The 25,315-nt window shown below is 37.7% G+C and overlaps 1 protein-coding gene across 1 annotated transcript in view; it reads left to right on the top strand.

Annotated features, from left to right (window-relative positions):
• Nucleotides 1-25,315, top strand: part of ANO4 (anoctamin 4) — a 333,674-nt gene that overhangs the window by 139,191 nt on the left and 169,168 nt on the right. Inside the window, exons 4-5 of the mRNA XM_081311559.1 lie at nt 11,083-11,219; nt 13,938-14,096. Of these exons, the coding sequence (XP_081167685.1) occupies nt 11,083-11,219; nt 13,938-14,096 (296 nt within the window). The remainder of the gene's footprint in view (nt 1-11,082; nt 11,220-13,937; nt 14,097-25,315) is intronic.

A 25,315-nucleotide genomic window follows, 5' to 3' on the forward strand; every position in this document is an offset into this window, starting at 1 on the left:
CCATGAGATCCAATAAGGGACTTTTTTTTTTTTTTTACAATAGATCATAGTAGAGACACATTCGTATGACATGTAAACTCCTCTATAGTTTTAAATGGTGACCTCTTTATGAACAGATAGAGGAATACAGATTTATGTACACTTTACAATTCAAAATAAAAAAATGGAAATTTTACTTCAATTTAAAATACAAATGAAAATCTTTATAGGTACATACATTTTATAACCTCAGAACTAATCTATTTACTCTCTTGTTCAGAAAAACAAAAACTAGTTTCACGATAAGTAGAAGATTTGGGAAGCTGCCTGTACAGGCTGGGTCATTTCTAACAGGAAGGATTTGGACCATTCATCTGCATTCAGGCTCTACCTAGGTTCCCAATATGATTGATATATGTAGCCAATTCATTGTAATGTCTAAGGATAAAAATGCAGAGCTTGGTTCTTTAAGGGTCCATATCTTAGATGATGGTTTCTAGGAAGCTTTGAGAGACCAGAATGTAATGCTGTAAAGAATGTAGCATTCTGAACTGCTGTCGTGTTATTTAAATAAAAATAAATAAATAAATAAATAAAAATAAAAGACAGAAAAAAATGAAAAAAAATGTAGAATTCTGAATACCAGTATGTCTCCTCCTCTGCATACATTTTTATTGAGAGTAGTAGGACAACAGAAAGATTTCACTGTTTTCTTAGAATTTTGTAGTGATGTGTGTGTGTGTGTACATATATATACATATATATATGAGTGTGTGTATATATGTCTATGTATATTACCTCAAGTGCTAGAAGTGGTGGGGGGGTGGGAAGTGGGGAGCCCTAGGCAATAGTAGATGATATTTTCTTCATTTTGAAGCTGATAAAACTTTAAGTATAGCTTCCCAAGCTGTATGGTTAATTATGCAATGGATTCAATATTTAATTGTGTGTCGTTCCTTGTTCTGCTAAATACAAAATTAAATAAAAATGACTAGGAAAAAGAAACTACTTTGTGTTTTAAACATTTTATTCTTAAGGTTTCACATTTTGATGCAAAAGTTTTCCCTCCTTTGCTTCTACATTGTAAAATGGATTTATATTATTTTTCCCATAGTGTGTGTACCCTAAGTATAGCATCATTTGTACTAAAGATGTCTCATTGGCCATACTCAAATTGCTTTTCTGATCTTCCTTATTAGATGTACATCTAATAATAAAGAAAAGAATTCTTTTTTCCTTCCATTCATCCGTCTCACCTGTTATGTGTCAGACACTACACTAAGCATAATACTTAAAGACAGTGGTGAACATTTTGGTACCAAGTCCAATTCAGGAAAAAATAAAAAATATTTACAGATCATATCTTATTGCATGGTTCAGAATGAAAACAACTTGACTGCTTTCTAGATAATAAGGAGATATTTATTTGTGTGTGTGTATGTGTGTGTGTGTGTGTGTGTGTGTGTTTTCCCCTTGGTGTGATTTTTCCTTCCCTCTCTATTTTCACCCTTCACTCCCCATCCCAAGATGGCAGACTAGTCCTTTGAACTCCTTTGTTTCAGCAGAGTTTTATAATGTTTAAAGCTCCTGGCTTTTGCTTTCTGAAAGCCTGAGCTTCCAAGAGGCTCACACTTAAATAAGAGAAGTAGAAACAGGCAGGAGGAAATTTCTGAGACAAGCTTTCTTGGACTGTGCTGCAGAAATAGCGTGGCTTCCAGTGGGTGGATGGAAGGGGAGGGAATGGCTGTGTTGTGCCTGGGAGACAGCTCGAGGGTCACCTGAATTGCCAGCTGCAGCAGAATTCTTTCCCAGGGAGGGATGTTGCAGGCTCTGGGAAGGTGGCAATCTCACCTTCCCCAGAGCCTTGAACAGGGCATAGAATATCACAGGTGCTAAGTAAATATATGTAATGAATGAGTGAATGAATACATTTCACTGTGGACTTGGACTAGTCAGTTCAGAGGAATTTTTGGGCAGTCTCTCTAAATGTTCAGGTCTTTACCCACACTCCTGGGACCTTTACACCATCCCGTATACATAAGACAGGAGAATGGAAATGTCACCAATGACTGGCTTGTGCACCAAGGCAGTGAAATGTGAACTTAGAGACAGGTTTAATTTGATGTGATGATAACAAAGTCACAGGTCAAATTCTTAACTCTAGAGTTTGTCTAGTAAGATTCAGACCTCCCACATATAGTTTTAAGATTTGAGTATCTACTTTGTTCTGCAAATAACATCAATTAAAGCCAAAATACCCCCCTGCTTTTTAACTACCAAAGTTTCAAAATCTGAACATTTTTAAGAGGTACACATTTTTAGATATTTCCTTCTGAAATTAGGTTGAGCATCTTGTCTTTAAAAGCACAACAGTCCATCAATCAGGCATGGGCGTATATCTGGATAAGTTAACCACGGTGAGGCATGTCATTCAAAGATTATACTGGACATGGTAATTCTTGCTTTAAATCATTGTCCCATCCTGTGTCTCTTGCTCCTCTTATTGTCTTCTTAGTTTTTCTCTTCTTGATTCTAAGCAGATACAGAGATAGACCATAATGATTCTTGAGTAGCATTCATCCTCTAAAAGACAGAACTGTGCTGTATTCCACTGGGTTCTAATAAAGGAAATAGGGAAAACCATGTAGTTTCAAAATGAGCAGCTCAAGAGTTGGAAGGCCTGGATTTCCATTTTTGAGGCTTGACCCCTTGTGCCTGCCCAAGCCCCTACATAGTCATGTGGCTGCTCCTGCATTGCTGTGGTTTGTGCTTCTGTGGCTGGGGAAACTGAGTCATGTCTCAGCAATATCAAGTGAGTCATTCTGGATCCAATGTTTTGCAGCTTTATTTCCAACTTTGTTTTCAACCTGTGTGTCATGCTGCTTCAGAGAGAAAGATGGCAAGAGTGGGGGAACTGGCATCTAGTAAGCCTCTCTGGCAACTCTGTGGTTGACCTTTTACCTATCTCATTTTATTTAATATTAAATTTGCCTTACCTTACTTTCCACATCTGTAAAATGGAAATAAGGATAATAAATCTATATAAAATCCTTACATTGTGCTTGGAGCATGTTAAGCACTCTAAGTGCTGATGGTCACCTTTGCCTTTATTCCTCGCAACATTCCCTTCCGGGAAATAGTATTATCCCTATTTAAAAGATAAAGGAATTAAAACTGGAATAAGCTAAAATAACCCAATCCAATAGCTAGTAAGTGGGAGGGATGGATTTGAATTCAGATCTGTCTGAATCCAAAGAAGGAGAAATCATGGATCAGAGGATTGAGGTCTTCAATGCAGAACATCACTGACCTTGTGAAAAGGTGGCCAAGGCTAAGGAACAAAGCCTGAATGAGGAGCACAGTTCTCTAAATGTCATTCCCAGGGATGTAGGAGGTGCCATTTTTACCCACCTGGAAGCAACCAAGTTGTCTGCCTTTTCTTTAGATTGAACAAGAGAAGCTCTTTATAAAAAACATGCTGCCAGGAATAAGTTACTGATCTTGGCCTGTGGCAGTGTGTGCTGGGCTGCTTGCAATGCATGGTCTGTGCTGTTTTCTAAATGTTGCCATTACTGAACCAGAGAATGGCAATGTCATTATTTCTTTAATGACCATACATTTTTAAAAAACTCTTTATCTTTTTGATTATTTGTTTGTGAAGACATATTTTGAATCTCAAAAAAACTGAACTCTTTGGTATGGGTGGGAGTAGAAGGTGGGCTTTTCCCCCTCAGTTTCCTTTTGGCCCCTTCCATTGCCCCCAAAAACTCCTCAAAAGGATTCTGGGCTTGAGGGAACACATTTTGAAAAGTGCTAGCCTTATTGGAAAAGAATAAAGTTAGATAAGAAAGTATTTATGTATTTCCCAATTACTTTATTTATTTAGAGCTCTTTAAATTAGTCCCTCCTTTGTTTGTTTGTTTGTTTGTTTCTTAACCTTTATTTTATTTAGTTATTTTTATGTGGTACTGAGGATCGGGCCCAGAGCCTAGGCAAGCTCTACCACTGAGCCACAACCCCAGCCCCCTCCTTTGTTTCTTACTGGTAAGCCAGGCAGTCTGTGCCTTAGGGAAGCTATCAGATTCATTTGAAGAGTAATGAACATTGAAGAGAGTCCTGGGCTTTCTTGTGTCATATAAATGCTGCATATTCTTCAGCTTTTAAAATCTCAGCCTAAGGTACTCAAATCTGTGCCTTGTGTGTATATTTCTCTAAAATTTTTAAAACATTTAATTTTATCTATTTGTTAAATCTTTAAAAAGTGTCAGAACTGTTGGGCTACAGATGTAAAGTCTAGCTTTATGCAGATAAATGTTAAAACAGTGACAAGATAATTGCCTGGCAGTTAAATGACTTCCTGTTCTTGAAAGCCAAACAGGATTTAATAACAGTAGAATGCTTCCCCGAAAACAAGAAGCCTGCTGGAAATAACATGGATTCAGGAGTCAGAACTGTGTTAGAATTCATCTTTGTCACTGCCTAGTTGTGTGGCTAACTTAGCACTTATGAACCTGACTTCTTTTTCTAATATCTGTCTCATGGGTTGTTCTGGAGATGAAATGAGAAAATAGACCTGGCAATCCTTAACAGGCAGTGGGCTTTAATTGTAGTCTCTCTGCCTTTGTCTCCCATCCCACTTCCTCCATATTTAACCTCTGATTCTAAGAGAAAAACCGACACTTTAAAGCAATCTCACAAAGATAGTTAGAATAAGAAAAAAACAATTGATATAATCTTACAATCAGCTATTATTTATTTTAAAATGGACACTGAGTTTATTTCCTAGTCTTTGTATCAATTAACTTTTCATCTGAAAGAGAACCTACTCTAAACATAAAGGTGAACTTGTTATAAAACAGTAAAATGATCTGGTAGCATTGAAATTAAGACATAAACAATGTTGCTTTCATTCTGAATTATTCCTAAAAGTGTCCTTTTTTGTTTGTTTGTGTGTTTGTTTCCTAGTGATGCTTTAAGGTCAATATGAGATGCTTTCAGAATTCAGAGTATCAGATATAATAATTTGGAACTCAGGACAAAAATAGTATAATGAACCAGAATTCTGGAGGACAAATATCAATACCTGGATTACACTGCAATGCTCTCTTATCTATTTTTCCATGACCTACAATTTTGCCTCATTTGGGCTGCATAAAAAATACTGACATTAAAATATTCTCAGGCTGTAATACCAAGTTTGGGTTATTCTGCTGCATTTGTAAAATAGGAGAGAATTAAAGAGCAATAAATCAAATTCTTAGACACTTTCAGTTTTATGTCCTGCTCTCTTTTAGACTATTTCTAAAGCACATTATTTATTTTGCTTATAGCTTTTATAGCACTGATTCCCCTATTTAATCCTCTTGTATGAAAATGCAAGGGCTTCCCATTCATGTATTGTTCATGTTTGCACCTGTAGCACCTAACACTAAATGTTGGCTCAATGAACTCATGGCAGAAAATAACTTGATTCGTTAATCTCTTTATTAGAGTTCTTGCAATACATCTGTGATCTCTTTTCCCTGGAGAATTAAAACAATATCCAACATTCCAAGTGATTTTTCACTGGAGGAATAGTTGAAATAATTGCAAATATTTGACAAGTCAATTCAGTACTACTGAAGTAAATTCACTTTCTCATCACATGAGAATGTCAGTATCTGCCCCACTCCTGGCCCTATGACTTCTCTGCTCTTCCCTTATCCTGGGATGATATAGAAAGAGGCTGCTCTAAGAAATCTCTTTTCTGTGCTGATTTTGAAGCTTTACACAGACTGGCGTTTGGTCTCTCGGGCCATGTGAGGACCTTGACCCTTGCTCAGTTATATGTAAGTCTCTGCTGTTATGTTTCCAAGCTTTGCTTTTAAAGACAAAGTCCTGATCTCTATAATAGAGTTGTATGGGCATCTCCCTTGCCCCCCCTGTTTTAGTCAGCATTTTTGCTACCGTGACCAAAAGACCTGACAAGAACAATTTTAGAGAAAAATAATTTTATTTGGCACTCACAGTTTCAGAGGTATAAGTCCATAGATAGCTGATTCCATTGCTCTGGACTCATAATGAGGCAGAACATCATGGCACAAGGGTGTGGTGAAGAAAATCAGCTTAGGACATGACAATCTGAAGTAGAGAGAGACTAAGCTCAGCTCAGTGTGTGTGTGTATGTGTGTGTGTGTATGTGTGTATGTGTGTGTGTGTATGTGTGTATGTGTGTAGATAGATAGGTAGATAGATATAGATATCCCTAAGGCAGGCTCCTGTTGATTTACCTCCTCCAGCAACAACTTACATACCTACAGTTACCACCCAGTTAATTCAAGTGGATTAATGAACTGATTAGGTTAAGTTTCTCATAATCCAATCATTTGATCTCTGAATGTACTTGCATTGTCTCACACATGAATTTTGGGTGGACATCTCACATCTAAATCATAACAGTCTTCAAATGCATGGTATTTACCTAGCCTGACCCATCTTTGCTGGCCCAGCTTTGTTCACACAGCCTTTCCTGAATCTGAATGCAATATAGATGCCTTACGTGGATTACATGGAATTTTTATATTCTCTCTCCCTCTTGCTCTTAATTGACTCCCCAGAGCATTTGGCTCTCTTTCTCATTTAATGAGCCTAATAGCAGAATTCTACTAAGCAAATAATTATCAAACATTTTTCTATTTGAGAAAACATTATAAGGAAGGTGATATAGTCCATTACAAGGGCTTCTTTCTCTTTCCCATTCATTGTTCCCTTTAGAATTAAATAGTAGAGTAAGATTTCTTAATCTTAACAGTCATTCCCCATTATCCACAGAAGATAGAGTCCAAGACCACAGATGAATGCCTGAAACCATGGCCAGTAACAAGGTCTATATACCATATTGATAACCAAGATGAAACTAAGTGACTGACACAGGTAGGTAGCATATAAAGAATGGACACACTGGACAAAAGGTTGATTCATGTCTTGGGCAGAGTGGAGAAGAATAGCACGAGATTTCATCATGCTATACAGAATAGTGAACATATAAAATAGTGAGTCATTTATTTTTATTTAATATTTTTGGATCATGGTTGACCACAGCTAATTTATAAACTACAGAAAGTGAAACTGCAAATAAGGGCCAGTTACTATATTGACCTTTTGGGCTGGAGAACTCTTTGTTGTAGGAAATCCTGTGTATCACAGAATGTTTAGCAGCCTCCCTGACCTCTTCCTACCAAATACCACTAGCATCACTTGCCTCTACCCAATAATGGATTCTTGCAGGATCTCCACTCTGCAATATACTCACAAGCCTCCCAGGCTTTTTATTGAAATCTTGGTACAAGCCTTTCTGACCAGCACCATGTGGTTCATGCCAAGGTAGCTCTGCCAATGTTAGCTGCACCCCAGCCTACTTAAGCCACAGCTTCAGGGGCCTTTGCATGCTTTGCCAGCTTAGGCAATCCTTGACTAGCAGTATCCCAAAGCTCTCTTCATAAAAGACTTTTAGAAGTTCTTTGAAACAATTTTTACCTTCTACCCTTTAAGGGACAGAGTCTACGTAATTTCTGAGATTTCTTCCAGGCATCTGTCCTAATGTCTGTGTGCAAAGTATCTAGCTATTTTAAATATTAATCTCTTTAGCAATTGCACCCTCCTTGGCTGCACCTTTACACAAATCTTTTCCACTCTGTTCTATTTTTCTGTGGATTCTCATTGTAAATTTGGTTAAAAATAGCCAGCGATGCCCAGTACACTCCCCGAGTATTTTGCTGCCTTAAAATTTTCTCTACCAGATAAACTTGTCCATTGCCTTTAAGTTCAGCATCCTACAAAGTCTTGGGGCTTGGGCATAATGTATCCTAATTCCTCATTGTGTAACAACTGGTTTGCCTTTAGTTCAATTCCCAGTAGATTTCTTGTTTCCTTGTGAAACCTCATCAGCATAGCCTTTACCATTTGCATTCCTATTAGCAGTCTAGTCATATGAGTCTTCAGCAGAATGGTGCATTAAACTTCACTTATAGCTTGCTAGTCTTTTTCGAGCTTGATTCTCCAAATTTTTCTACACCCCTCCTGCAAACCAATTGCAAAGGTTTTTCCACATCATCAGGTGTAGTCACAGCCACGGCTCCACTTCTCAGAGCCAGTTCTCCAGGTTAGCTCTCTGTTCCTCTACCAAAGACCTGAGATAATCAGCTTACACAGAGAGATGTTTCATTTTGCTTACATTTTTGGAGGCTTCAGTTTATGTTCAGTCCCCACTGTGTTTGGTCCTGTACTAAGGTAGACAGCATAGGAAAAAGTGTGGGGCACTCTCTCCTCCTGGCTTGGGTGAGAAAAAGAGAGGGGAATGAAGGGGCTGGAGTCTGCCTACATACTTCAAAGACATGCCCTAATGACCAGATGACCTCCTTCTTGGCCCCATTTCTCCAAGTCTTCAACACCTCCCACTAGTGCCCAACTGGGCACTAAGTCTTTAACACATAGTCCTTTGGAGGATATTTAAGATCCAAAGTGTCCCTGTCTTATCAGTAAGGAACTAGAAGTGCAAATTCACATGGCTAAGTGGCAGAATTTGGAATAGCAAGCAGGTGTCTGACTTTGTTAAAACTATATTTTTATCCGTTGTTCAAATCTAATCATTATCTCCTTGAAATTCAATCACTGTCTACTTGAAATTACACAGTCCTGGTTTGTGCATGAGAATCATGTTAGGAAAAATATATATTCAAAGTCCTAGGGCTGTTAAAGGGAAGGGACTCTCAGACATTACTAGACTGTGACCACTGGTTAACCACAGCTAATTTAGAAACTACAGAAAGGGAAACTGCAAGTAAGAGCCAATTACTATATTGACCTTTTGGGCTGGATAACTCTTTGTCGTTGGACATCCTGTGTATCATAGGATGTTTAGCAGTCTCCCTGACCTCTTCCCACTGAATATCACTAGCATCACTTCCCTCTACCCAATAATGGATTTCTTATCCCCATTCTGTCATTCAACAAATGTGTGTCAAGAGCTTACTTTGTGCCAGGGTCTCTGTAGATCAGTCAAGACAGACAAGGCCCTGCCCTATGGAACTTGCATCCTAATAAGATAAACAAACAATAAAAAGTAAATAAACAAATAAGCAATAAAAAGTAAATAGACAAATAACAAGGGAGTTACAGGTGGTGTTCAGTGCTGGGAAAGAGATAAATGGAGGAGAAAAATTAGGGGGCTTCATTACATAGGGTGCTCAGGAAAGCTGTCTTTGGTCTTGCTATATCTAAAAAGCACTGTGCATGTTATATTGCCTCAAAAAGTGTTGGCTCCTCTCCTTGAGCACCTGGCACAGTGTAGGTGCTCCTAAGCCATGGCTCTATGGAAATACCATGATGTTTTCTTCTCTGTAGCTTCATGGTTTAAAAACCTATAGTAAGTGTATTGATTTACTGCCGCACTAAATTACTACAAATGTAGTGGTTTCAAATAGTACATATTTGTTATCGTAGTGCTTAAGAGGTTAGAAGTCCAAAATCCAAAGTGTCAGCAAGACTGTGTTTTTCCTTCTAGAGGCTCTAGGGAAAAATCTGCTTTAATGTCTTTTCTATCTTCTAAAGGCCACCTGCATTCTTTGGCTCATGGCCCTGTCCTCCATCTTCAAAGCCAGCAGCAGAACATTTCTAGTCTGTCTCTCTGATTCTTACCATCCTAGCTCCTGCTTCTAAAGACTCTTATAATTACACTAGACATGTCCATGTAATCCAGGATAATGTCCCCATTTTAAGATCTTTGGCTTAATCACATCAACAAACCCATAGTGATGTAAGATAATATATTCACAGGTTCCAGGGATTAGATCACCTTTGAGGGATGTGATTCAGCCTATCATAGTAAGCAATAAATGTAAATTCTATTCTACACCTGTGCATTTTATTTTACAGATGAAAAACTTAAAGTTAAATGAATTGCCTAATCACATTTGGTGACTAGGAACCTGGTCACCCTAAGTATCTCTATTCTCTATATCCAAGCTCTCTTTCCTTGAGAGCATTCACAATATATATTTATTTGGTTTGTTTACCTTAAAACAGAAATGCAGAAAGCCACATGACTTTTATCTACCAAAGTTTTGCTATCATGTACTCTGTGCCTGACAAACAATGTCTACGTTCCTAAAATGTTTTCAAATGAAAGAATGAATAATCTGTTACGTGCTTGGGTAAGAAGTAGTCAATCTCCCATGAATTCTTTTGTGCAGCAGCTTCTGACAAGTTACAAGCCCTCGGTCATTTTTAAAGCATCAAAAGAAAAAATCAGCTGCAATGTTGGCCATAATTTGAGTCGGAAAAGGAGGGACCCTCACCTGACATCCCTTTCTCTCCTCCTCCTACTGGTGCTGCACTTTGTTTTCTGGAGTGCCACAGGCATGGTGGATTTGAAAGTTGTCTGTACCTAGAACTCTGACATACAGCTTTTTATTTGTCACTGTGTTATTAACATCAACAGTCTCTGGGGAGAGCCTTGGCATTCCAGAGAGCCTTGGCTCACTTCATTATTTCAGTTCAGCATTAGAGGAAGAAGGAAAGCAGAAAACCTAACTACAGGCTTCATGATTACATTAGGAGTTCTTTATCTGACCTTATGGAAGTCATAAAGGAACAAAAAAAAAATCACTAAGCCATTCAGTAACACTTTTTTGATTTACTTCATAAGCTGCACAGCACTTAAATGAGAAAGAAAAAAAGCAGAATATAAAAGTATAGGTCATCTCCAACTCAAAGAATGAGTTCTCAGAAGTCTTGAATGAAAGTACATTATGCTAAAAAACTATATGAAGGAAAAACCAAACAAATGCCTCCTGTTACCATGAAATTGTACTTCTTGTAGTATGGACATACTTCACCTCGCCTCACAGTTTCCTTAATCTTGCCTAATGAATACACTGTCACTGTCTGGTCAACTATGTTTTACATCTGACATCTTTTCTCTTAGGAAATGATAGACCCGTCACTGAAGGTGTGATTGAAATAATGAGAACATACGAAGTCACAGGGAAATATCTTCTCTTTCAGTGTTGCTTTCAAGATCCCAGATTCTTAAACCCGCTTTTAATGTATTTACTTTGGTTCTAGTGGCCAAGGATGTCAATATTCTTTTTGATGAATTAGAAGCTGTCAATAGTCCTTGCAAAGATGATGATTCCCTCCTTCACCCCGGAAACCTGACCAGTACTTCAGATGATGCCAGCAGATTAGAAACAGGGGGAGAGGTAAGAGTGTATGATTTTTTTTTTTTAAATGTGAAGTATGTTCCAATGGACCGTTAAAGTCATAGTCCCATCAAACTCTAGGTTTCTGGAAAACAAGGGTTTATCTTTCTTTGATGTCCCCCATGGGTCTAGCACATTTTAGGAATCCTAAATCTACCTTTGCTCAAAACAAACCTCCAATGGATCATACACTTACTTTCTTAAACCTAGAAGCATCTCATGTATACAAAGGATGATTCTTAAAACTGCCTACCGGTTTAAGATCTATATTCCCGGTGCCATAAGTGGTAAAAAGTATAAATCCCCCAGCACATAGAATAGTGGCATAAAGTGCACCAGCTCTCCATAGATGGTGTTGTCTGGAGCTGGAGCCTCTTTGAGTTTCTGTTGGCTTCTGTAATCTGGAAACATTGCAGCTGAAAATAGACGTGTCTGTTATTAGTGTGTCATTTTGGGAAAAGTATTGTGTTTAGAGGCACTCACTATTTCTCAGATTGTGTCTTGGTGAAGTTGAATATTTCCTTTGTACATGCACCATAATTAGAGGTGATAAGCACGAAGAATCAGAGTCATTTACTTATTGCCCATTGCTAAGGTTTTGTTATTCCAGAGACATGTAACCATGGACAGAACGATGCCTAGGCAGGGGAAACTGTTAACTTCTACCAAGCTTTGCAGACCTCTCCCCATAAGTTCCTTAAACTACTATCCATGTCTTTTCTTTTCTTTCTTTTTAAAAAGAAAAAAATTCCTTCTGTCACCAGCTCTTCACACAGATACTTTGGATACCATAAGGTGGCATAGTGAAGGGGCAGGGAAAGGGATCTCAGGAAGCAACTGGTCTCATCCCCTTAACTTACAAAGGAGGAAACAGTCTCAGAAAGGCCAGGGCTTTGCTGAAGGTGCACAAGTTGTCATTCTGCTCAGGGCAATCCTCCTCCCGATACTTACTCATGACTGTAGATATTTATTTTATTTTTATTGCTATGTTGTTACTATTACTATTTCTGTGCTAGGAATAGAACCAAGGGCCTCACATATGCTAGGCAGACACTCTACCACTGAGATCCCCTCCCAGCCCAAAGCCCTGTTTTGGAAAGCAGCTGCTGATGTGCTAAATCCACAGGATACTTTCCTTGCTTGGCAAATCATTGTGAATGAAGTGTTTATTCAGGTAGATTCCTGAGTGCATCATAAGACAAAAGCCAAAAGATGGTGAGTGAGGATTGGTCACTGTTTGAAAACATCTGTTGAGATATTATGCCTGGGCACTTCTGTTCCCCTGGCTCAGAGCTTTCTTCTGGTGAGGTTGCATGTATGATGCTTGTACAAGAATGTGGTTTCTAGCTTTGGAGGTCTAACACATTTGCCTTCTTCATGCTACTATTTGAAACTAATGTATTCTGTGGCCCAGAAAAGATGAATTCCCCACTCTCACTTGGCCAGGTATATAAATACAATTTTGAAATCTATTAGCCTGCCACACTCTGCTCCAGCCTGACCAGCACATACATGATATTCTCTTTTAGGGTCAAATATTACAAGCCAAAAGGGCCTGGATGAAAATTCAACCCATTCCTTTAATTTTTTTACTTTTTAAATATCTATAGTATTTGATTACTGCAAAATAATATTTGTAACTTCAGTGTAAGTTATGCAGAGCAGCATCATAATAAAATGAACACCCTGAACCATTTTCCAATTTATGAAGTTGAAAGGTATTTTTTCAAATCCTGGTGACAACCTCATCATAGGTTACTAACTCCAATGATTGTTTTTTAATGCAATGGGAAATTTATAGTAGCATGTCTGCAAGTAGCAAAAAGAAATGTTATTGTGTGAAACTTTGGTCTCAAATACTTTTATATATGTGTTTACGTAGATATCCAAAGATAATACAGTAAACTGTTTTTCTTATTGTGGAGAAAAAAATTGAGAAACATGGGACTAGAATATTGCTAAAGCCATTGAAACTACTTGCAATCCCAGGTCTCTACCCTACCAGAGCAGTACCATCTTCCTGAATTTTGTACTTTATATCCTTTTTGCTGTAAAAATAATTTTATCACATACATATGTCGTTTTAACAACTTACTTTTAGATTTTTTAAAATTTTGTGTTTTATAAAACATGGTATGAAATCTTCTGACTTGCTATTTTTCCTGTCAGTGTTGTTTTTAAGATTCATTTTTTTCTATTGTTGGTAGATACAAGACTCATTTATTTTCGTGGCTCTGTAGTATTTCACTGTATGCCCTTTGTATAATTTATTTATCCATTTATTGTGTTTCCATAGACATCTGAGTTGATTTCCGACTTTTAAAAATTTTATATTAAGAACAATGTTGCTGTGAATATTCATATACACATCTCTTCATTGCCTTAACAAGAATTTTATATGTTCTGCAAATGTTCAGTTTTGCCAGATAATGCCACTGTGTTTTCCAATGTTGGTATATCAATTTCCACTCTCACCTGCAGAATATGAGAATTCTCAGTTGCTCCACATCCTTGCCAGTGTTTGGTAGTTTTAGATGTCTTGTGTTTTCCCCATTTTTATTTTATTTGTTTCTTCTTGTTTACATTTTTTATTAGAGAATGAAATTTTAGTAAAATACAAAGAATAAAATCCATTTAGCTTTAATTTTTCTTTAAATTACCCACCTGAAGCTCAAGTTTATGAATGGCTTAAACTGGTCCCTTTCTCTTTGTATCCAGACAGTGCCAGAAAGAAACAAATCAAATGGACTTTACTTTAGAGATGGAAAATGTCGAATTGACTACATTCTTGTGTACAGAAAATCCAATCCCCAGACTGAAAAGAGAGAAGTATTTGAAAGAAATATTAGAGCAGAAGGATTACAAATGGAGAAAGAGGTAAATAGCTTTTCTTGGATGAGAAAAATATATACGTCTATTTGTATCAAGTTGATTTTAAAAATGGGCAATTAGTCATTATGTTAACAGAACATTTGTTTGGTCAGAGTTTGCCAATCTTCACTATTTGGGGAATGTTCCAGCAATTAGACATTTGCATTGTATTTTGCCTTGGAGGGCATTGTAATGCCAAATGATTCCATGACGATGAAAATATCCTGTTCCAATTAAATGGATTATTTCAAAGTGTGATTATATACTTCACTTTCTATATTTGCTGTTTCTCTGGAGATGTAAATGGAGGATGAAATGCTGTCATCCCTTCTGGAAGCCATTTTTATATTTCAGGAAACACCATTGGCTCAGGTACCCTTGCACACCAGAAGAGACTGGATGATTTGGCCCCAAACAGCTGGAATTTACAGAATGATTCTAGTTTCAAGAGACATTCAGTTTGTTGTTATCATGTTCACAAACTCAAGAGTTACTTTACCAGCAATTTATTCTCTCCCTTCCCTGTCTTCTCTGCATGGGGAGTATTAAGGAAGAACTAAGCAAACAAGAGGCCCAGTCAGGCCTCCAGTGATAATTCTCAATGGGCTTATTGTGTATCCAGAAATACTGTGCATATTTGTAGAACCTGGCCTTGTTAATCCATCTCAAATTTTCCCTAAATACTGTGCAAAGCTTCTATTAGCTTTTCTTAATCAATAAGGAAAACATATTGATAAATAAAAATGGCTTCTTTGAAGTCAGACATTAGGTTTTTTTCTGGTGTGGAGGCAACTGCAGTTCATGCAATCTGCAGGTTGTATTGAAGCACCAAATTAGAGGCACATTTTGCCCACATAAATTATGGTGATCTTGGGAGACTTTAAATAAATGATATTTTTCCAGATCTGTTAAACTGACCTCAACCCTTGAACATTTATAAGACAGAAACAGTATTTTTCTGGAATACTTCCAAGAAGAGAACTGGAAAAACCATGGGTAGAGTGTCATCTTAAGTGAACAGGTTCTTAATCTCAACTTGCTCAGCGGACCGTCTCAACTTGAGGTTCCCTTAGAGCATAGACAGTCTTAAATGTCTTGTTTTTTTTTCCTAGCTTTGTGGGATTCCAGAAAATCTTTCCTATGCCAGTTGAGCATATCATTGATAAATCTTGGTCTTTAAGTTCTTATTGAGACAATTATATACTCTCTTAACATTATTATATACTCTCTTAACATTAATAGCACATCAAGGTATTTATTCTTAAAAATCTTTCCCATTATTATTTTTTCTTACTCCTTAGTGGCAGAATTCTTTCATGAAGAAATGAAAGATCTGAACATCTGCATGATGTGAAATAATCAAAGTCCATTCTGACTTTGTCACAATTCTGGTTCTCATCATAATAGATAGCTTTGTTCGATTAATGAGAGATTTTTTATTTTAAGCTTCATAACTAACCTCTCTCTTCCTAGGGTTTCTTCTGTATAGATCTTTTCAATGTCATTCTCCTGACTTATTCATTAAACTCAAAAAAACCTATTACATTTCTAAATAATATATATTACTGAAAATCTTACAAGTCTCCTGTTGTGTATCCCGAGACATCATCTGTCCAGCCACCAGAATTGCAGCAGGAGGCTGCGGAGGAGAGTTCTGCCTGTCGTGCAGTTGTGCTACCCAGTGCAGAGTTGACAGTGGCGTGGCAGGTGGGATGCTAGTATCATTTTGGTTTTTGAATTTTAATAGCTAGCTATTTATTGTAATGTGCATTAGAAAAAAATAGCAATTGGAAAACCAGCAAAACTTCAAAAACAATTGTTTGAGCATCTCTCCTTTCCTCCCTGATTTCTTCTCTGAGCAGCTACTTCCCCATTTCTGCTTTTCCCTGCAGTCCTCTACACACCAACAACAGATACAACTTCCATTTTCTGGAACATTTTTCCTATGCAGCCTTTCCACTGCCTGGCTCCAGTCTTGCCCTCACACCCACAGCCTTCACATAAGCAGCACATTTTGTCTCTATCTCAGACTCCCAGCTCTGCTTTGCATCTTCATGGCCTCTGCCAGCTCAGCAAAAGGGACCTTCACAGGTTGTCTTGCTTAGGAAGCAGCAGGAAATTATAGGTAAATTAATTCTTCTCTGCCACAAATAATTAAAATGTCCCTTGGTGGAACAATAAACAACTCTGTGTTTACATTGTGTTAAGATTTAGAAACCACTGGAAGCACTTTCATTTAAATCGAGTTCTTCATAAACAGCTGCAGCACAGAGACAGCAATTCTAATGACTATTTCAACTTCCAGAAATTACTCCGACCTCTTATAAGACACAAAACATAAACCTTAGATCAAGGTTGCGAAGAAAAAAAAAGAGAGAGCCCAGTGAGCATTCTATGAAACCATGATTGACACTAAGTACATTTTATGAATTACTGGTGACTTCTTCATTAGCTGTGTGTCATAACGTCCAACAGTTATGGAAAACATGTTTAACATACCAAGCTTTATGTTTTTGAATGAATGGAGACAGGTTGTGTAGTTCATTTTAACACAAGAAAGTTCTTATCTCTTTTAACATTGAATTTTGAGAAGCACAATTAGGAGAATCTTTTATTCATTATAAAAGTAAGGACACAGTCAAACTTAATCTTTCTTAAAACCTTTGTTCCAGCCTGCTTAGTCAGCAAGTATGTGCTTACCATGATATGTTGGGTTTTTAATATCTATAACTCAGATTTCATATTAGTCCAGAGAAAGCAATTCATAGCAAAATTGCCAAATAAAACATCATTAAGTCCAAGTGATTTAAAGGGATTCCCTTTTTCAAGAGATCACATTTATGGAACAGATCCCCACCTCCTTTGGAATCATGTGGAACATGAGAAAAGACCCTATCATTATAGCCATTATAAAACAACTACAATTATATAAATCATACCATCTGGATAATAGCTAATTCATTCAACAAATATTTATCACACACCCACTCTGCCAGGCATTGCTCTGAGCACTAGGAACTTAGCCATGAATAAAAAAGACAAAAATCCTTGCCTTGTTGGAACACAAAGCACAAAGTAAGAAAGGAAAGCAGGAGGCATTGAGAGGACCTTGCAATTTTATAAAATCTGGCAAAAGTATGCCTCTCTTCCAGAGAGGGGAGGTGGGTCCTGAGACAGGAAGATGCCAGGTAGGTCCATAAGACAGTGAAGAGAATATCATTTGTAAGAGGTCTACATTGTATTAAGATTTAGAAACCACTGGACGCACTTTCATTTAAATCGAGTTCTTATTCTTATATTGAGAATTAATAGCAGCAAGGCAATAGTAGCCAGCTGACCCTGGGGACCTTAACAGTTAATAGGGTAATCTAGTTTTTCTCTAAGGGACTTGGGGAGCTGTTGGAAAGTTTTGACCACAAGTATGAGAAGATCTGATTTCTGTTTTATTAGGGTTATTTTAGCTACCTGGTAAGATTAGACTGTGGGAGGGGGAGAGGTAGCAAGGGAAGAAGCAAAGGCACTAGGAGATTGGTTGCAAAAATGCATAAAAGAGATGAAGGAGGTCAAGCATGTAGTAGAGAAGGGTACAAAGTGGAGTTGATGGGAATTGCAGGTGGATTGAGAAAGAAGTGTAAGAGCCACACAGTATTCAGCAAGCAATCGGAAGAAAGGAGTTGCCAGGGATGTGGAAAAGAGTGGGACTCAGTGTAGACTTGTTAACTTTGAAGTGTCCCAGTGGAGATGTGGGGTAGAAGAGTCTGGAATTTGAGAAGAGATCTGATATATGTTTATCTGGATGAGATTTTATTACTGAGAAGGAGCCATCTATTATTGGGGAGCCAGGAAGAAAAATCCAGAGTGTGTGGTGCCTAGAGCAGTGATTCAGGAGGAAGGAATAATACACTGTACCAAATACTCCTGATGGAATAAGATGGAAACTGAAAGTTAACTGTTGCATTTCACAATGTGGAGAGTTCTGGGTGAGCTGGCAAAGAGAAATTTCAGTGGAAAAGTCAGAGTGAAAGTACCAAGAAAAAGGAGAAACAGAAAATTATGTAGAAAACAAAAGAGAAACTGCTCTTTCAAGGAAAGGGAAGGAGAGAAATGAGGTAAGGAGTTGGATCAAGAAAGGGTTCTATTTATTTAAGATGAGAGAAAATAGCTGCATATTTTCATGCTAATAGAAATTACCTTCTTGAATAGAAAATTCATGTTGGGGAAGAGCAAGGGGAGAATTTTTGGAGCAATGTCCTTGAAGCAGCAGGGGAAAAATGACCACAAGCTCTTCATTATACAGACCTCCTTACCTGTGTCTGTGCCCACAGATGCTACTCTCCCCTGGGCTAAGGATGTCTTCCTGTTGTTCATGCTTCTAGCTAAGGCCCACACTTATGCACAAGATCCCATCCCCTCAGCCCCACTCCAATACATTACCCCTGGAGAAGTAAAGATAGTAAGTTTTAAAAACTAAAATGCATAAAATTAGGCAATTAATCAAAACAGTTGTTTTGGTTTTCACAAGTCTTAAGGGACTTTAAAAATCTAACTAAAATAACCGTGTGTGTGTGTATACACTTATATGAACACACACACACACACACACACATCCATATTCAGTGGTGGATATCTTGTAATTTTTCCTTAAGATGATGACAGAAATATTATCCTCAATATTTCCACAATGACATTTATTAAGCACTTATTATTATCATCTCTGTTTTACAGATGAGACAATTGAGGCAAAGCAGTAACTTGCTGCATGTGACATATCAGTAAGAGAGAATAAATTCAGGGCCAAAGCCCAGGCCTACTTGCTCTTTACCTTAAATTGTGTTGATTCTTGGTTGCTAGTGGTGCATCTCAAGATTAAGAAGGTTAGGAGGCAACTGAGTAAAATTATGAGAAGGAAAAGGAAATGGGGAGATTGGGGTGAATTATGAAGTTGGGTGCTCCCTAAGCTGTAGTTCACATGTACTTTGGCCCCCAATAGTCATGGATTTGAATCTTGGTACTAGCACTTAAGAACTGAGTGGTCTTGGGCAATTTACCAAACTTTCTGAATTTTTGTTTCCATTATTTAATAAGGAGAATAAGATTATTTGTCACTAATTGTTATGAGGATTAAGTGAGCCCATATATGTGAATTTGTAGTAGACTTGAATCTGTTTTTTATTATTTATTTTTACATTAGTTTTTATTTTATTTCATTGTTTTTTTCAGGATATTTTTCAGTTATCTTCTATTTATGGCAATTGCTAGTGATTTCTCATGTATGATTGTGATGTAAATGTTTTGATAAAATTATTATTTTTCAAAGTGAGTCAATTTAAAGTATAAATGTAATTGAAATTTTGTAGAGGGTATACAAATTTCTAGAACTCACAGAACACCGACCCTAAGTCTGTGATGCCAGCTTCCTTTTCATACTTTTGCATTCTCCCCTCTCCTTGAGTTCAGGTGGGGCCTGTGGCTTGTTTAAACCAATAGGATGTGACATTTGTCATAACAGAGTAATGGAATGTCACTATTATAAGTACATGAAACTCCATCTCAGCAGACCAGAGTCGAAAAGATTCTACCTGAGTGGTTTCAAAGAAAATAATGGTAATGTGAAGGGTCACCTGGCAAGGGAAAGTGAGGCAGCCTCTAGGAGCTGAGTGGCCCTTGGCTGACAGTCAGCAGCAAACAGAGGGAGACCTTAGTCCCACAATTGGAAGGAGGTGAATACTGCCAACAACCAAGGGCTCTTGGAAACAGATCTTTCTTCAATCAAGCCTCTGATGAGAGCACAACCCTGGCCAAGTTCTGAATTGCAGCCTGGTAAAACCCTGAAGCAGAGGACCCAGCTAAGCTATGCCTGTCTTCTTTTTTTTTTTTTTTTTTACTTTTTTTTTATTGGTTGTTCACAACATTACAAAGCTCTTGACATATCATATTTCATACATTAGATTCAAGTGGGTTATGAACTCCCAATTTTTACCCCAAATACAGATTGGTCGGTTACACATCCACAATTTTACATAATGCCCTATTAGTAACTGTTGTATTCTGCTACCTTTTATGCCTGTCTTCTGGTCTAGAAAAACTGTGAGATAATTAATGTGTGTCTTGTTAAGCTGATAAAGCTGTGGTAATTTGTCATGGAATAATAGGTAATTAATACAGTGATTTAGGCATTCTGAGTGCTCATATAGTTTTACCATTACAAGCCATGTGCTCTTGGGAAAGTTAGTTTATCTTCAAAGTGAAGCTAATAATGGATCTATCTCATATGTTTTTATAATTAAATGAGATAATTTTTATCAAGTGCTTATCTCTGTCCTTGTTGCATTTAGTAAATCTTTATTATCATCCTCATGATTATCAACATAGCTAACTACAATGATTAACACTGTTACTTTTAAAGTAATTTTCAAGGCAAACTTTTTAAGAAAATATCTATTTATTTATTTACTTTTGCAGTACTGTGGAGCAGGTACCAAAGTCTTCCTCATGCTAGGCAAATGCTCTACCACTGAGCTACATCGCCTACCCTGAAAATTTTCAAACAGTTTACAAACCTTTTAAGATGTAACCATTAGGAATAGCAACCTTGATTGGCATCATTTGACCATATATGGTATATGAATTAATGATATTTATAATTATCTTTAATGTTCTTGAACTAGCTCAGAATATATTCACTAACAACTCAGTTGTTTTCAAAGTTCAGACATTTGTCTGCTTCAACAGAATTTGGCTTTGGTTTCATCTGGAATAAAATCATAGATCAACTCAGAGCTAAAACAACTTTCTTGATTGTCCATTCTAGTCTTGCTTTACCCTCCTTCCAGGGAAAATGTCACAAAGATTCTTCCATTTAAAGTACTAGTCTCTGCCTTCATTGGCTTCCTGTCAATTTCTGTTTTTCATCTCTGTTTATGTTCTGCAACCATGTTTAGTTTGTTGCTCTCCCAGGATCCACACCTCTGAGGATATGAGGAGAGGGGCACCGTAGACTCCTTCCTTCCTGCATGATTAAAACCATAATCATGGGCTGGGGATGTAGCTCAAGCGGTAGCGTGCTCGCCTGGCATGCGTGCGGCCCGGGTTCGATCCTCAGCACCACATACAAACAAAGATGTTGTGTCCGCCAAAAACTAAAAAATAAATATTAAAAAATTCTCTCTCTCTCTCTCTCTACCTCTCTCTCTCTCTCTCTCTCTCTCTCTCTCTCTCTCTACCTCTCTCTTAAAAAAAAAACCATAATCATGAGTTTCTAGAATAAATCAATGTCAGGACAACCTGAACTACCCAAGTTCCTGTTCTCTAGTGCTTCCTGGTCTCAAAAGAAAGAAATTATGATCTGATTCCACTCAATAATTTTATAGTCCTTATATGTTCCACATATATATTAGCAAGAATCCCAAGTTGGAGTGAAGAGAAAGGAGAATTAAACACAATCTAACCAAAGAGTGAAGAAAATAGATTTTCTTCTGAATCTCAAAGCTCTGAAGTTCCTTCAGTGTCTTTCAGGGGATTCCAATACTGGGCCACATTTTCAGTGGCTTTTTTGTTAACTAGTATCTGAGGTGGGATTTCCTAAGCAGAAGTCAATCCTGAAGCAAGGACACTTGCTAAAGGTGTTGACTGGTGGACCAGTCTCAAGAGAGGAGAGGAGAGAAGCAAAAAAGAAAAGCTAAGCCAAGAATGTGGCCTCAGCTCAACATTAATTTCAGCCTGATCCAAGAGGGAAGATGTGGAGCAGGAAGCACACCATAGACCTGGGCCACCTTTAAGGTCAGGGTCCCCTTGGCAGTCAGTCATTGATCCAGGTCTATGAAGGTTGTAGGAAGTGGGCGCTGTTACTGTTTGGCTGAAGATGATTTTCCAACACTTAGGTGGCTCACCTTCTGGACTGGCCCCCTCAGTATCCATTACCATTGGCATTGAGTTAGTAGCAGAGATATGCCAAATCTGCAGGATTCAAGCAGCACACTTTGAGATCCTAGCAATCACAGAGTCATGGAGGTCTTTGCTGAGATCGAGGAAAGAAAGAACTAGTGCACATTGGCATTTATTCTGTTTTGATTCACCAACTTGTTTTTCTACATTTAAAATACTGAATATTAAAGGCAAAGATTTCATGTTGCTGCTGTAATCACTTTGAGGGAAGAGACTCTGTCTTACTAGTTTTTATATCCCAGAGAATTACCCCTCTACTTAGCTTATGGAATTTTGAGTTTGCTACTTGTGAGTAGCTAATAGCCCTGGCTGTGTCTAGGTTACACCTATCAATTCACTCATATGGTTTCTCTATATTAGCAGTATTAAAATATTGAGCTGAATAATTCTTTGTTGTAGGGGGCTGTCCTGTGCATTATAGGATATTTAGCAGCATCCCTGGCCTCTATCCAACAGATGCCAGTAATACCTTGTTTTATTCAGCTTTTTCTCCACTGTGACCGAAAGACTTGACAAGAACAATTTTAGAGGAGAAAAGTTTATTTGGCATTCCCAGTTTCAGAGGTCTTAGTCTATAGATGACTAACTCCATTGCTCTGGGCCAAAGATGAGGCAGAGCATCAGAGTAGAACAGTGTGATGAAGAAAAGTAGCTCAGGACATGGCATCAGGAGGAAAGAGAGAGAGCTCTGCTCACCAGGGACAAAGTATAAACCTGAAAGCCCTGCTCCCAGGGACCTATCTCCTCTAGCCATGTCCTATCTACCTATAGTTAGCACCCAGTTAATCCCCATCAGTGGATTAATACACTGATCAAGGATCTCATAAACCAATTATTTCTCCTCTAAATTTCCTCACATTGTCTTACACATAGCTTTTGGAAGATAGCTCACATCTAAACCATAACATAACCACTCCAAATTATGACAACCAAAAATTGTTACATGTCCTGGAAGATAGAGGGAGTCATTCCCATTTGGCAATCCCCCAATTAGACCCTTGATCCAACTTAATATAGTCTATTGCTGTGTCCATGAGGTAGCCAGAGGAATTAAAGGCATCTGTTCTATTCTTTTATTCATGTGGCCCAGCCGACTTCAGGACTGTTAACATCAGACTCTCAAGATAGACAACTTGGATTTACATCTGCTTGCTACTTTACCACTTCCAAATAACTGAGAAAGGTATTTAACTGCTCTGTGCACAGTTTCTTCATTTATTAAATGGTAAATAATTCCTATTTCATGGGTCTGTTACAAAGATAAAATGAGTTAATACATTCTACTGTGCTTAGAAGAGTCTGGCATATATTAAGTGCTCAATAATGGTTGTTTATGGTTTTGGTAAAGAAGGGAGTGGCTTCAATCATTGGTCATCCTGTTTTCTAGTCTCAGGCATTCAACCTTGTCTCTATCACCTCTTGAACTGAGGGTCTCTGGCCTGTGTCTAGGGAAAGCCCAAGAGATCTGGTGTTGCAAAAGCAAGAGATTCTAATGGTGAATCCCAACTCATCACCAGGAATCGGTTTACCTATCACTGCTCTATATTAGTCCGTAGAACCAGGACATTATTCTTAACTATCTGGTTATTAACACAGCTTTAGCAAAATGGTGATGGGTGGAGGAGGTTTTCTCTCCTGTTTTTTCTTTCCTTCCTCCCAGTTTAATTTCTGAGACTTATCATCACCTCAGCTGCTTTTGTTTATTTAAGAAGACAAAGTTTAATCAAACCATTTCTGTTGCCATGTGAAGATGACCAGTACAAAGTTATTTTGAACTAATATATTCAAAGGATTTTTCTAAACCAATGCATATTTCATTTGACCCATTCATATTTCTTCACTCAAGACAGAACAACTTAAAAGAGAAAAATAAAAACATCCCTTGTATGGCACACAGCTGAAGAATGGAAGTCATATTGTGAACTATTATTACTTCCCACAAGAAGCAAGCTTAATCTGAAATATCTTCTCACTGGTCTAAGTTGAACTTTTCTGATATAAAGCACATTTTGCATTATCATCAAATGTGTACCAAATGTCAGCATCATATTATTGTATCTTTGAAAGGAACTGAAGTCTTCTCTTTATGGTGTTATTTTTGTTCCTTTTTTGTCTTTTAACCACATGTTATGTTAAAGTGCTGGTAATTATGCAAAGCATATTCTATGAATATGACACTAATTATTCATTGATGACATGGAAAGAATTTGAAACTTTAAAGCAGTCCAGAGAACTATAAGTCCATGGTCTCTTGTTTGTAATCCTTACAAGTAGAAAATTTGGGGAAGAAAAAAGAATTGCAAGTTGAAGCTTACCAACCAAACCTGATATACCATTGGTGTGAAAGTGATAATACAGCACTGTCCCCTGAGGCAGGGACTAAGGCTTCTTTCACTTCCAGTGGGGTTTTAGGCATTTTTTTGGTCCCCTTTAGTTATATGTAACATCAGGATTCATGTTTACATAATCATGCAAGCATGGAGTATAATTTGCTCTAATTCAGTCCCCAGTACTTCCCTTCCCCCCCCACCTCTCTTCCCTCCTTATTTCCTTCTCTCTACTCATCTTTCTGCTATTGATTTATAGATTTTTAAATTAGTGCCTGGTGAATATACCTGAAGGTAAGATTCACTATGGTCTATTCATATATGTTCATAGGTTAGACTCAGGTGTATTTTAGGAGCAGTCAGTGATATCTGGACTTCATTTCTGGATGGAACCATTCATTCATACATTCATCAAATATCTAATAGATATTATCGAGGAAAGAGAAGCATTTAATAAATGTCAGATGGGATGAATTGCTGTGGAGAAAAATGCAAGAATACTGTTTCATTTTTTGTTCATGGGGAGTCTTTGTGATAATGGGGAATTAAGCATTCCATTGCATTTCTAAGCACAACTCTGTAAGGCTGTTGTTGGGATTACTCCGTTATATTCGACACTCTTAGGATTATCTTTGCCTTGTGTTTCCCTTACATTGACTGCATGTAGGAAGAATAAACAGAACACCTTGGTGGGGGGAGAGGGCTATTGAAGGGGAAACTGGCTGAATTTGACTGGGGGAATTCTTACATTGCACTGAGCTAGGTAGAGATCAAGTACCTGATCAGTGTTGGGGCCTTTGGGGAGGCCCACCTTGTTTGTAATCCTTCCCTAATTTGTCCTTTGCCATTCATCAGTTTAGTTTTCACTCTAGGTACTACCTCCTCACTTCTGCCTGCCATGTGCCCAAAGTTTCTTCTTTGAAATTCTTCCCTAGTGCATATAACTGGTTGGCC

The sequence above is a fragment of the Spermophilus citellus genome (genome assembly GCF_964194105.1).
Source record: "Spermophilus citellus genome assembly, chromosome: 10".
NCBI classification, from domain to species: domain Eukaryota; kingdom Metazoa; phylum Chordata; class Mammalia; order Rodentia; family Sciuridae; genus Spermophilus; species Spermophilus citellus.